The following is a 13091-nucleotide window of genomic DNA, read 5'->3' as shown; positions in this document are numbered from 1 at the left end:
CTGTCTTCTTTTTTCGTTTTTATTTTAGAAGGCATCAAGGAGCTTATGAGTTGTTTTAAAGATTTCTGCATTTGTATGAAAAGGGGTTTTATGCCACCGTGTAAATATAAATTTCCCACAAAGCTGTTTTTTAAATTATTTTCTTAATGTCTCCTTGTCCTTTATGAACAGTTGATATGAACACGAAGCAGTAGATAGACATAATTAGTAAATATAAAATATTTGTTTATTTCATTAGTCTTACCATGGTAAATGCCATCCTGAGTACCTGTCTAAAGCAGTTTATATAACTGATGGCTGGAATTAACTAATAATACATGAATCCAAAAATAGATGAGGTTTAAAAAGTGAATTTAGTCATCTAGAGTTTGGCTTGAGATCACGCATTGCGCATGCGTTATAAGCATGTCTTCAGTTTGCCCCTTAATGGCGCCGCCCTACGGCTCATTCCTATTGGCCAGTAGAGGTCACGCCCCCTGATCACTTCCGTATTGCTCACATGGGTCTTGGCTTAAGGTCAGTAACAAATATAACCGATATCTTTACCTGCTTGTGTTCTCAATACGGTTTCATTTCTTCCCAGTAAAAGCGCCAGTTAGTATATTAACACTAGATTATCTTAAAATCATTACAATAGGAGAACTTGTAAATAAAATGTTTTTGTTTATTTATTTAACGTTGCACACAACGAATGCGAGAGACATGACTAGCGGAGTTGGTTAGCTTGTTCCTGAGCTAGTTAATATAAACAAGCTGAAAGGCGATTATGAACATTACACGGATGTTATAAGAACACATTGTGCTAAAATAACGCAGTCATGTAACTCAACACTCTGAACTTACACAGAAACAGGTGCAAATTGTTCGTTTCTTGTAACCAAATGAGTAAATGTAATTGTGTGAATGAAACATCTGGCCAGATGTGTATTGTATTGTATTGTGTTGTACTGTACACTCGTCCTGTGTCCTGCTTCCTCTTCCGTGTTTCTTACAGCCAACAAGGTGCATTATATTCCTAGCCCTGTGTTAGAGGAGAAGGAAAACCTAAAGCTAGGCAGGAGTGCTCCAAGACTGAGAACAACTCCTCCTTTTCAGGGATCTCAAATATTTCTGCACCCAGGGAGCTTTATATCTGTGTAGACAACAAACATACAAAAAATCATATCCAACCTTAAGATCGAAGCACAGATTAATCGAATGAAAATCCCATAAATCTAATGATCAAATATAATTAGTCTAACTAATGTAATTATGCACCATGCTGTGTATTTTCCCCCCCCACTTATTAGTGCCTTTTATTCGTGAATTTTCCACCCACAAATCCCAAAGCACTTTTATTGTGTTAGATTTGTGTATGGATTTAAAAAATATTTTGTTTTGTATTTACAGCATTTTAAAATTGATTTAATTTAAATTAAAATTGGTTTTCATATTTGTGATTAGAAAATGAACATATATATCTATAAAACACACACGTTAGTGTGATCGGCACACTAAAAAAACGACGTCTTAGCAAGTGAAAATGTCTTAAATATAGTCAGATTTATCTAGTATTTCACAGTGATAGTTCACAAGTTCACAGTGATTTAAATATAAGATTATTAAGCCTCTGCGATGGACTGGCACCCTGTCCAGGGTGTACCCCGCCTTGTGCCCGATGCTCCCTGGGATAGGCTTCAGGTTCCCCGTGACCCTGAAAAGGAGTAAGTGGTTGAAGATGGATGGATGAATGGATTATTAAGCCTGTCTAGCATGTATTTTGACTAATTTCAAGCTTTTTTTTTTTTTTTCAATTCTATTGCAGATCATATGGCTTCTTTATGGAAATAAATGCTTAAAATAAGAAAAGTTATCTACAAATATCTTTGGTATGAATTACTAGGGTTCATTTCCCTAGGGTATAAATATGAGGTTGTGCACATGTAAAATCCCTGACCATGGGTAAAACCAAAGCACTTTCAACTCTGAGAAAGGGGCAGATTATTGTTGACCTAAGTCAGGTAAAGAATATAAAAAATAAATAAATAAAAAAACATAAATCTGGACCATAATAATAATGTAATAAAAACTTTCTGCCACATTTTCTTCTACACAACACCATTAGGAAGAAATGAAGTACCAGGATTATTGTAACCCAAAATCTGGTTGCTACCGACTTGGTTGTGTAAGGAACTTTCAACAAGATAATGACCCAAAAAAAAATGTACGGAAATAGTTTATATTATTTATATATTATTTATATTGTATATATATATGTATATATCACTGTTTGGCAAAAACAACCTCAAACCATCTCAAGCATGTAACATGAACTATTTAAGTAGCTTAAGTACGGCAGACTTGCTTTGTGTTAAGCATAATCAGCGTTCTGTGAGATGAAGCCGTGCACTCCCTTCTCAGTCATGCCATCTGTCTGAGATGCACAAATGTCCTAGCCAAACCTCTAGCTGTTGTAGGAACCTCAAGACACCAAGTGTTTCTGTGTGGATTAAAACATAAAAGTGGCTTCATTGAATGGTTTAAAATTGTTCCAGATGCCCATTTCATGTTGGTATAAGAAGGTGTGGAGGAAAGCAGCAATATAAAAAGGTCAGAGTACATTTTACAAGTCAGAGAGGCCTGATGTTCGGTGATCTTCCTCTCCAAACACAACTAATTCAACACACTTGAGTTCAGAAGATGTCACCAAACTGTACAGGATCCTGCTGCTGGACCATCACTGCTGCAGTGAGATCTTTATCAAGAGTTCCTTTCTCCACCCGTCTACAATTGAATGTTTTTTCCTGTTCTAATACATTTGATCAAACATATCAGCTCTATTATTAAACCTGCCATGAGATGGATCCTTCAGGCCTGGAGCTTAAGAATCCCTGGTAGATAAATGATGAGGAGAATGTTGTTCATTTGCACACGTGTGTGTGTGTGTGTGTGTGTGTGTGTGTGTGTGTTTTTAGGCGAATGGAGCGTTTAGCAGGTGTGGGTGTGGGACCGCTGGCTATAGGTGCAGTTGGTCTGCTGCTGTTATTGCAGATGATCCGCAGAGTGAGAAGAAAGCAAGTTCTCCAGGATAAAGTGGTGGTGATCACTGGAGCCAGTTCAGGCCTGGGCAAAGGTAATGAACAAAAAAATAAAAAAAATAAAAAAATAATAAACAGTGCAGGATGGCTATTATTATGGCATGTGTATTTCAAAATACAATTAAAGTCAACTCCAGAATTATTGGCACTTTTCATGTAAATGGCCTAAAATGACTGTATAAAATAAACATTACACACAGTGGGCCTCATTTATCAAACTGGATGCGAACAGATTTATTTGTAAATCCTTTGTACAGGCATTTACACAAGAAATCTGGTATGTCTCAACGTGCAATGAGCCGTACGCTCCATAGTGTGCTGCGTGACTTATTCCTGAATACATCAGAGCCATTCCTCCTCCAGCCGTAAGCAAAAACTTTTTAAAAAGCGTGGTTATTGCACATCAGCGCCACATCATGCATCAATGAAGCAAAGGTTTATGGCATAAAAACCCCGGAGAAATTCAGCCATCTGTTAAATTGACATCACAAGCTTTATTTTCATTTTTTTCACGTTTTTGCTGAGGTTATTCGCTTGAAACGTCAACTCATGTCTCTTAGATTTGCTGCAATGTCCTCTAGTGGTCTGAGCAGAGCGTCCTGCTTTTCCAGCACAGCATCAGTAAGGACTCTTGGGTTTTCACTGTATTTTGAGCTTTTCAGGAGCCAGGACTCCACTGGTTATTCTGCTAAATAATATATTTTAAAATTCTTATATATGTACTTCCACTTCTGCCTCTGAGAAATTTAGCCTTTTTGGCCATTTAGTAGTCACTTTGTGCTTTCTGCTCTCTGAGCTTTGCCTTTTACGGAGTTTTGTGGGCGTCACTAAATTCAAACCAGCTGTGTCGTGCATGCGCCAGGTAACGTACAGGTAATTGACGTACATCAACACGTGAATACAGAGAAAACCAGCGTTTACGAAACTTTTGTAAATCCGGCAGAAATGTCAAGTTCAGTTTGGCTTGCGCAAACATTTAAACACAACTTTACTGAAAGATCGATAAATGAGGCCCGTCGATACAAATTTTGCACTCAAACAAGATTCTTACCTTTTCTCTAATAAAAGCATACACATATGACGTTTCTTTAAACTTTAACGTTTAAAGTAATGCTGTTTTCTCACATATAAAACATGTTGCAACATTATTGACACCTTTGCTGAACATTCAAAATAAATGAAAACGTATTTGCTTCGAAAAAAAAGAGCACCTATTATGGTTTTGAAACGTGCCGAATTGTGTTTTAAAGGTCTCATACAATAGATTTACACGCATCCAAGGTTAAAAAACTAGAGATGCACCGATACTAAATTTCTCAGCCGATACAATAACCGATTATTCAGAGTGATATCGACCGATACCGATAACCGATACCGATAGTTCTGCCTTTTATACCTTCTTTTAAATGAATAATAATTAATTCCACAATTCTGAAGGAAATGCAGATAAAAACTTTATTCTCTCCATTTCAGCAAGTTGTTTCACAGTAACTGGTCTCATAAACAGAACACACATTACTCTAATTAACATGAACACATGAACTAAATTCTGAAGATTAAAGTAAGATTTCTTAACTTATTGAATGTTATTAATTCATATTAACATTGACTGAATTATAAAAAAAAAAACTCCTGCTAGTCTCACATTCACTCACCACAAACACAAGCATTTCTACTTCATCATCGAACATCAAACTGGTAATATATAATATCAACTTTTTTTTATATATATTAACATTAACTGGATATGAAATACTCTACAAATATATTTTTCTGTGCAATATGTACTTTTTTTATCAACTCATCTTCATTTAAATCTTTCAACGGTGTACTGGGGCTTTAATTCAGTGCGAGCAGTGCGGCAAAAAATGTTTTTTTTTGTTTATAAAATTAGATTCGAAGCTGAAACTCCCGCTTCACTGCTGCAGCGTCCGGTGTAAAATTGTATCAGTGCAGAGATTACAAACTGCAGTTTTGTCATCATTCCACACAAGAAACATCATCTTTACACACAACACGAAATCCATGTGTTTTCCCGCCCTCTTTTGATTGACAGGATATAACCCGCCCTGATCATCGGATGTTATTAAACATTAAACATCGGCCGATGGCCCATAGCGGGTAAAAATAGCCTTTATCGGTTTAACGTGCTCATAATATAAACTGCAGCATTACCTTTTTACCCCAGTTTCACGAACGACTCGTTCAATGATCCGTTCTAAAGGATTCATTCTAAATTCCTTTCAGAGAGCATACTCTGCTCTGAGTGGTCAGATGTCCCAGTCTGTTGTGATTGGTCTACCGCTGTCAGGGTGTTTCAAAAAGGAAACGCCCACTACCATAACGAGTATCAGCTCCGTCTGTTCGCGAGCAGCCAATGAAGACCAGAGGCGGGTTTTACCAACGACTCGTTTCAGCTGTTCAGAATCGGTTCCTTCTTTTGGGAGTCGATAACTCTGTTTATCGTGCACTTTGATTTTTGAAACTTTGCAGACTTTTCACATTCACAAACAGCTCTATAACACACTACGTGAAAAGTAATATCGGGAAAAGCATAATAGGTGCACTTTAATTTGCTTGCTTAAAATGTCCCCAGGAACTCAGTGACTGACCCTCCTTTCAACAAGATAATGAAATGCTTTTGGGACATAAATATCAATGTTTTGCAACGACCGACTCCGTCTCTGGGTTTAATCCTGTGGTAAGCCTCATATCTATTTAAACCCGTGGTCTGAATCAAAGACGTCCACAAGCATAAAACTTAGGAATATAAAAATGTTCTGGACGGAAGAGTGGACCAAAGATTCCTCAACAAGTCTCTCCAACCTCGTTAGACATTACAGGAAGAGGCTCCATGCTGTTATTGTCTCCATGAGAGGATACAGAAAATAAAAATGTTTAGGAGTGCCAATAATTCTATAGGACTAAATATTCATCACGTATCATTTCTTTGCTGATGATTGGTTACACTTAGCACACAATAATGCTAATATGTAGCACAGTGAGGATTTTTATCCCCCATTGTTTTGGAGGCCTAACACATGTGTAGGGTTTCCTCAGAATGTGCGCGAGTCTTTCATGCTGCGGGAGCACGACTTATCCTGTGTGGACGTGACCAGAAGAGACTACAGGAAGTCGTAGAGGAGTTGAGGGTTAAAACAGATGGCAAAGCAAAGGTACCCAGACAGGCTCACACTCTGAATAACCACCAGCAGCCTCTACTTATACAAGATAACGATACAATACCAGATGTTATTTGTATCTTTGTTTGTCTGGTCAGACCTATACACCCTGCACAGTGACCTTTGACCTCTCCGACACGGAGACAGTCGCCAGCGCAGCAGCAGAGATTCTGAAATGCCACGGTCACGTGGACGTCCTGGTTAACAACGCAGGCATTAGCTACCGCGGGTCCATCCTGGACACACACGTCTCGGTGCAGAAGGACGTCATGGACACAAACTACTTCGGCCCTGTTGCTCTAACTCAAGGTGACAGCTGCAGCACGTTTGTATAGTCATGTGAAAAAATAAGTACACCCCATGGAAATTGTTGGCTTTTTTGACCTATTTGGACAAGCAAACATTTGATCCTCTTTGAAACAGTGCCTATTAATAAAAGGTGATACACTATCAAATGTCACATAAAATTGACATTTTGTAGTAATTTTCACATTTTAAATGAACAAATCAGATCAGTCACATGGAAAAAGTAAGTACACCCCTACATTTATCACACCTTCAAATCCATAAAATTAAAATCAGGTGTTCAGGATTGTGTGCCAGTGATTAGAACCTGCTTAGGGAGTGCAGGTGGAACCTGTCTTATTTATACCCGTCTCATATCTAGTGTCTGGTGTTCCCTTTGTTATTGAGGTGTGTGGTGTCATCATACCAAGATCTAAAGAGTTCTGTAAGGCCTTCAGGAAAAAGGTTGTGGATGTCTATGAGTCTGGCAAGGGATATAAAAAGATCTCCAAAGTATTTGAAATACATCATTCCACTGAAAGGAAAACAATCTACAAATGCTGCAGATTTCAAACGACTGCCGATTTTAATTATGTTAATGAATTCACTAAGAAATAAAACAACACATCTAAGTCTGGTTTTGTGTCATCTAAATCTAATTTTGTGTCTAGCACCTAAATGATCCACCCAGTTAATGTGACTAAAAAGCGGCCTTATTTAGATTCAAAGATGTCTACATTGGAAGGGCTATTGAATAAAACAGGGATTTAAGAATCAAAACGCTTGAAACGCATCCTTTCTTCTACTTTTCCTAGCAATTCTTCCGTCCATGGTGGAACGAGGTGCTGGACATATAGTCGTCATCAGCAGCGTCCAGGGGAAGATTGCCATTCCCTACAGATCTGCCTGTGAGTATACACACATCCTATCCCTGATTTGCTCTTTCCAAAAACATGTACTAATCAAAAGTGGATTTCTAGATCAGACCTTGGGGGTTTGTTTTTTTTAAATGTTAGATTTTTACAATTGAAAATGTCCACAATAGTGGTGTAACTCAATCCCACTATATCTGTCCAGTGCTCCAAATGTCCATACACAGTCCCCTCCGAAAATACTGGAAAGGCAAAGGCCAATTCTTTTGTTTTTGCTATAAAGATTTCAGTGTCTGACCTCAGTAGTGCCCCTCTGGCTGAATGGAAGGAAAGCCCTGCATCAATATTCCAGAAATTTCCAGTAGAGGCTATTACAGGGTGATAGTGTAGGCTTGAACATGATTGTAGAAGACATTTTGGACGAGTAGGTGTCTGGATACTATTGGGCATGCAGATACAGTACAGGTCAAGAGCTTCAGTTAATGTCCACATCAAACATCAAAATGAAGAAAAAATGTAGTCTCTGTGGTGTGACTTTAACCATGGTATGGTTGTTGGTTCCAGATGGGCTGGTTTTACTATTTCAGAAACTGCTGCTCTCCTGGGATTTTCACACACAACAGCCTCTAGAGTTTACACAGAATGGTGTGAAAAACAAATGAGGGACATTTCAGATTGGTATATACCATTTTTAATCCTGTTTGTGTCATGTTTTTTTTAATCTTTATTCTTATTGTATGCCATAAAACACGTGCAAAGGAGAAGCAACACAGGTTTGCAGTTATTTAATACAGTTTTTGAGGAATTATGTAGAACGACAAACAGCTGGATTTACTATTCTACCAACAAGCAATTAATATTGGGGAATTTACTGGAATGTTTTTACTGGATTATTGCTAATTTCATGATTTAAAATAATGTACACAAGAACATTTGTTTGTTTTAGATGCAGCCTCCAAGCATGCGACGCAGGCATTCTTCGACTGCCTACGGGCCGAGGTGGAACGGTTCGGCCTACATGTGTCAGTCATCAGCCCTGGATACATTAGAACCAACCTGTCACTCAACGCTGTAACCGGAGATGGATCCAAATATGGCGGTAAGTGTATGTGATATGAGAGACCCAGACTTATACTATTCACTTCAGATTACTGAATCATATGCTTCAAGAAGACGACCCTGAATAGGGATGTGCCTAATTTGCTTAATTCAGCTGTTTGAAAGACTTAATGAACAGATGTTTGGTTAACTGCTGGAAGAGACCGGAAAATGTCTTTAATGTGGAGTAATCAGGCTTGGGGAGTAACGGAATACATGTAACGGCGTTACATAATCAGGATACAAAAAACTGGTAAGTGTAATCCGTACCAGTTACGTCAAAAAAACAAGGTAATCAGATTACAGGTACATTTTGTACAAAATGGGAAATACTATCAGGATTACAATTTTTTCATTTAGAACCAAAGAAATGAATCTTTTGGAATAACACAATATAGACAGCTGCTTTATTATAGTTCTGGTTCTGTCTTGCCAGTCGTGACTCACATGAACAAGTTCCTCGTGCAAGCGTCAATAACTTTTGTTAAATTTAAGTTAATTTGGTAGAAATGAACACATTGTTCTCTGAAATGCTTTTGTTAGGGTGACCATACGTCCTCTTTTTCCCGGACATGTCCTTTTTTTCGGACCTTAAAGGGGACCTATTATGGTGTTTGAACATAAATGTGTGTCGGAAGTGTGTGTACAAAACCACCCTACAATGGTAAAAATCCACCCACTCCTTTTTTTTATATTCCCCATAAATCATAAACAGTGTCTCAAAATGAGCCGTTTTCATTTTCACTCTAACGTGACGTCACGTTAGGGTGAAAATGGAACATGTCCCGCCCAGGGACTCTGCCCTATTATCATAGCTCCTCCACTGAGTGAGCTGCACACAGTTTTCCGCGCTGGAGCAGCTACAGTGATCAGAAGAATGTCTCAGCTTCGTAAGCTTTGTAAGTGTTCTGTTGTTGGCTGTAAGAATGAACATAAGAGTCTTCATGTTCTCCACTTAGTAGCTATAAACAGTCATTCAGTCCCTGGAAGCTCCTGCAACATACGCAGGAGCTTCCAGTTTTTCAAAATTACCACAGATTTGGGCCAAGACACGTCATATGATGTCATCACAACACATTCAACCAAAGCCCCTTTCAATTCACGTGCGTCGAATATGAGTACAGCTAAAAGGTCTCATTTACCAACAAACATCACTCCGAAAGACCGTGCAAAACAATTTAGTGCAATTGCACCAATTCAAGTAGTTTCCGCAAAAAAACATCACAAAAAAGTTTTGAAAAAATCCGCAGCAAAATCAAGAATTTTTGGCCGCAACAATCACAAAAAAAACTGCAAAATCCTGTACGGACCGAGTCAGGGTTATCTTTGGCTAATTGCTGTGGCGTTTATTGGTGGTTTGTTTTTGATTATTTTCCTACAACAGCACACTGTCGTGTTATTCCATTCCATACATAAATGAAGTTTTACTAAATGTTACTGGAAATGTATCTTTCTTGTTTATCCTGCGAGCTTCAAACTATCCAGCAAAAGAGTAAAAACCTGACGCTCTTTAGTCCTTTTTAATTTCGACCCACACCTCTAATTTGTAGACCAGAATATTGGTGCTGTCTGTAAAAAAAAAAAAAAAATCTAACATTGCCAGACATAGCTCTTTGTTTTCTCTCTTACTTGATATGGATGTACAGTAGGCCATAACCAGTACCCAAGTAGTGACCATAGTGGCACCTTAAACATTTACAGCACCTTGAATGCACTTTATTGTTGTTTCTCAGTGATGGATAAGACCACAGCAGCAGGATGGGACCCAGTGGACGTGGCTCACGCTGTTCTGAAGGCTGTCACTTACAGACAGAAAGATGTTTTATTAGCTGGGCCACTGCCCGCTCTCGCTGTCTACCTCCGCACTCTCTGGCCAGCCGCCTTCTTCAGATTGATGGCCTCTCGAGCCAAGAAAGAGAAGGGAATAAAAGAACAATAAGTTGCAGCCACAGTTCAGAGTCTTGTGAGTCTTGAGTGCATTTTTAACAGTGTTCCTAGTTTAATAATAACGGCATTTCAAATATAGCATAAAAAATATTGCCATGCAGTAGATCTGGTTAGTTTCTCCATTTCAGGCTTCTGTTTGCATCTTTCTGGCCCAGAACTAGGCTCGAATAGCGCTGAAGCCGAGCTTACAAGCTGCTGCTGTAACGTATTCGATATGCATTTCCTGGGACTGAGGCAGAAATACACAATGGATGGAACGCCAGTCCATCCCAGGACACCATTTACACACCTTCACACACTCCTTTACACCTAGAGGCATTTTAGAGTAGCCAGTCCACCTACTGGCATGTTTTTGGGCGGTGAGGGGAAAATGGAGAACCTGATGGAAACCCACATGAACATGCAGAGAACACGAGCTCACGGTTGAACCAGGAACCCTGGAGCTGTGAGGTGGTAGAGCTACCTCCTGCACTATAATGTGATTTAAAAAAAGATATAATATTGCCATTTGAACATAGACCTTGAATGACAGTTGTTGTAATGTAATCAAGCTAATAAATGGAATAAAAGACAAGGGTATTAAGACGTTCTCCGTGGTATTATTTCCCCAAACCATTGTCTTAATTCCTATATTGAACCTTTTGGTCATTTTCCCCTCTACTACTACTTTTTCATTCTAGTGATGTTTTACCTAGCACCTTCTTCAGGAAGAAAAAAAACAAAGATTTGCTGTTTAGAACAACGCAACAACTACATGTCTTTCGTCACCTTTAACACCTTTAATTAACACCTTTAACCTGATTATGTGCTTCGGCGATGGACCGAGACAGACAAATGTTGTAAAATTCCAGGCATTCATTTGCTTTGCAGAGTGGGCAGCACTGCACTGTATTTATACACCGAGATGCTTCAGACTGTGACCTCATTTCAAAGTGACGTCACCTACCGTCAGTTTACTAACTCCTTATTAAAGCCTCATTTATCAATGACCACGTTCAAATAAATTCATTCGTATGAAGTATTTACACAAGACATTTGTTATTCATGATCAGCCTGTTCAGAAAAACAGTTATTATCTTACAAGAGCGCTCGAGATTGCGTAAGTTACAGTCACGTTGATACTTTAAACAATTAAACATAGCAGTTTGCCTGTGATTCCCTGTGTCTGGTGTTCATGATCACTTGGGTACAGAGTAGATCATTCTTTTCACCTCACTTAGTTCAGACCTAATTGAACTTTTCTGCTGATGTTACCCTGCGAAATAATATATTTCAATGACCATAGACCTGATCCCAACATTCACTTCTGCTGTTTTGTCCACATTTGAGACTCCCTGCGAGTTTTACCTTTTATGGATATTTGTGGACGTGACTAAATTTAAATGAGCGGTGTCTAGAACACGCTTCGCACTTTATAGGTAATCGACATTCATCAAAACACGCACGTAAATACAAAGAAAACCAGCGTTACTGAAAAGTTTGTAAATCTGGCAGAATTATTTTTGCTCAGTTTGGCCTACGAAAATATTTACACACACACCCATCCATCTTCAACCGCTTACTCCTTTTCAGGGTCACGGGGGAACCTGCAGCCTATCCCAGGGAGCATCGGGCACAAAGCGGGGTACACCCTGGACAGGGTGCCAGTCCATCACAGGGCACAATCACACACACACACCCATTCATACACTACGGACACTTTAGACACGCCAATCAGCCTACCATGCATGTCTTTGGACTGGGGGAGGAAGCCGGAGTACCCGGAGGAAACCCCCGAAGCACGGGGAGAACATGCAAACTCCGCACACACAGAGCCGCGGGACTCGAACCCCCAACCCTGGCGGTGTGAGGCAAACATGCTAACCACTAAGCCACCGCAACAAGTGGTCTGAAGAATCCTACACTCAGAAATAAGAGCTTGCCCAAAGACGTTCTGCTTGGAAAAGTTTATATAAAAAAGGAAACATTCTGTTGTAAGGTTTAGAAAAGATTTCTTTAGGCGTTCCAAACCAAATAATTGCTTAGGGTGCTACATTCTACTCGTAATACATTAAGACAGAGGTTCTCAACCTTTTGTAACTAAAGCCCCCCCCATATTAGAGGAGTCCATGTATAATGAGATATATATATATATATATAAAATAAATAAATCTGTTTTGATAGATTGTTTTTGCACTTTTTTAAATTACTTTAAATAACTTTTATAAAACTATATAACTGACAGGTATGGAACATGAATGATCAAAAATGTTTCTGAACACTATAACTACTTTTAACAAGAGAACTAGGCTGTAATAACGTGGACTATTTTACATGTAAAACGTTGCATTCCATTCGTCTTGCTTTTTAAAAACATTCGCATACGAATGATGTAAATCGGGACGAAGGGCGCGTCTCGTTATCCATGACGTTGTTAAATCTCTGGCTCTGAGCCACTCACTGAACAGAGCAGATGCAGAGAGAGGTGTGAGTGCAGTGAGAAAGCAAGACCTCGCACTTGCAGGGCAGTACTGACGACATTTGTAAAGTTGTAAGGTTTGTCTAAAGTCGCTAGGCGCTTTTTTTTTTCTTTTTCAAAAAAAATGCGCTAAAGGGGTCTGAAAAGTCGCTAAGTTGGCAACACTGGTCTG

General features: G+C 39.0%; 1 protein-coding gene across 3 annotated transcripts; it reads left to right on the top strand.

Annotated features, from left to right (window-relative positions):
* The first annotated feature begins 469 nt into the window (after positions 1–469).
* Positions 470–11044, top strand: dhrs7b (dehydrogenase/reductase (SDR family) member 7B). 3 transcript variants are annotated; one of them, XM_053614843.1, is made up of 8 exons: positions 470–516; positions 2955–3112; positions 6138–6253; positions 6358–6568; positions 7360–7452; positions 8363–8515; positions 10248–10477; positions 10617–11044. In XM_053614843.1, exons 1-7 carry the CDS (start codon positions 500–502, stop codon positions 10451–10453), a joined length of 954 nt encoding a protein of 317 aa, XP_053470818.1. In that variant the 5' UTR covers positions 470–499; the 3' UTR covers positions 10454–10477; positions 10617–11044. The 3 variants fall into 3 exon arrangements, with proteins under 3 accessions (XP_053470818.1, XP_053470827.1, XP_053470809.1); XM_053614852.1 differs by having other exon boundaries at positions 10590–11044; XM_053614834.1 differs by having other exon boundaries at positions 10248–11044.
* The last annotated feature ends 2047 nt before the right edge of the window (positions 11045–13091 follow it).

This window comes from Ictalurus furcatus, chromosome 2 (assembly GCF_023375685.1).
Source record: "Ictalurus furcatus strain D&B chromosome 2, Billie_1.0, whole genome shotgun sequence".
NCBI classification, from domain to species: Eukaryota; Metazoa; Chordata; class Actinopteri; order Siluriformes; family Ictaluridae; genus Ictalurus; species Ictalurus furcatus.
Note: the sequence above shows the minus strand (reverse complement) of the source record. Positions and strands in the feature narration are given on the sequence as shown.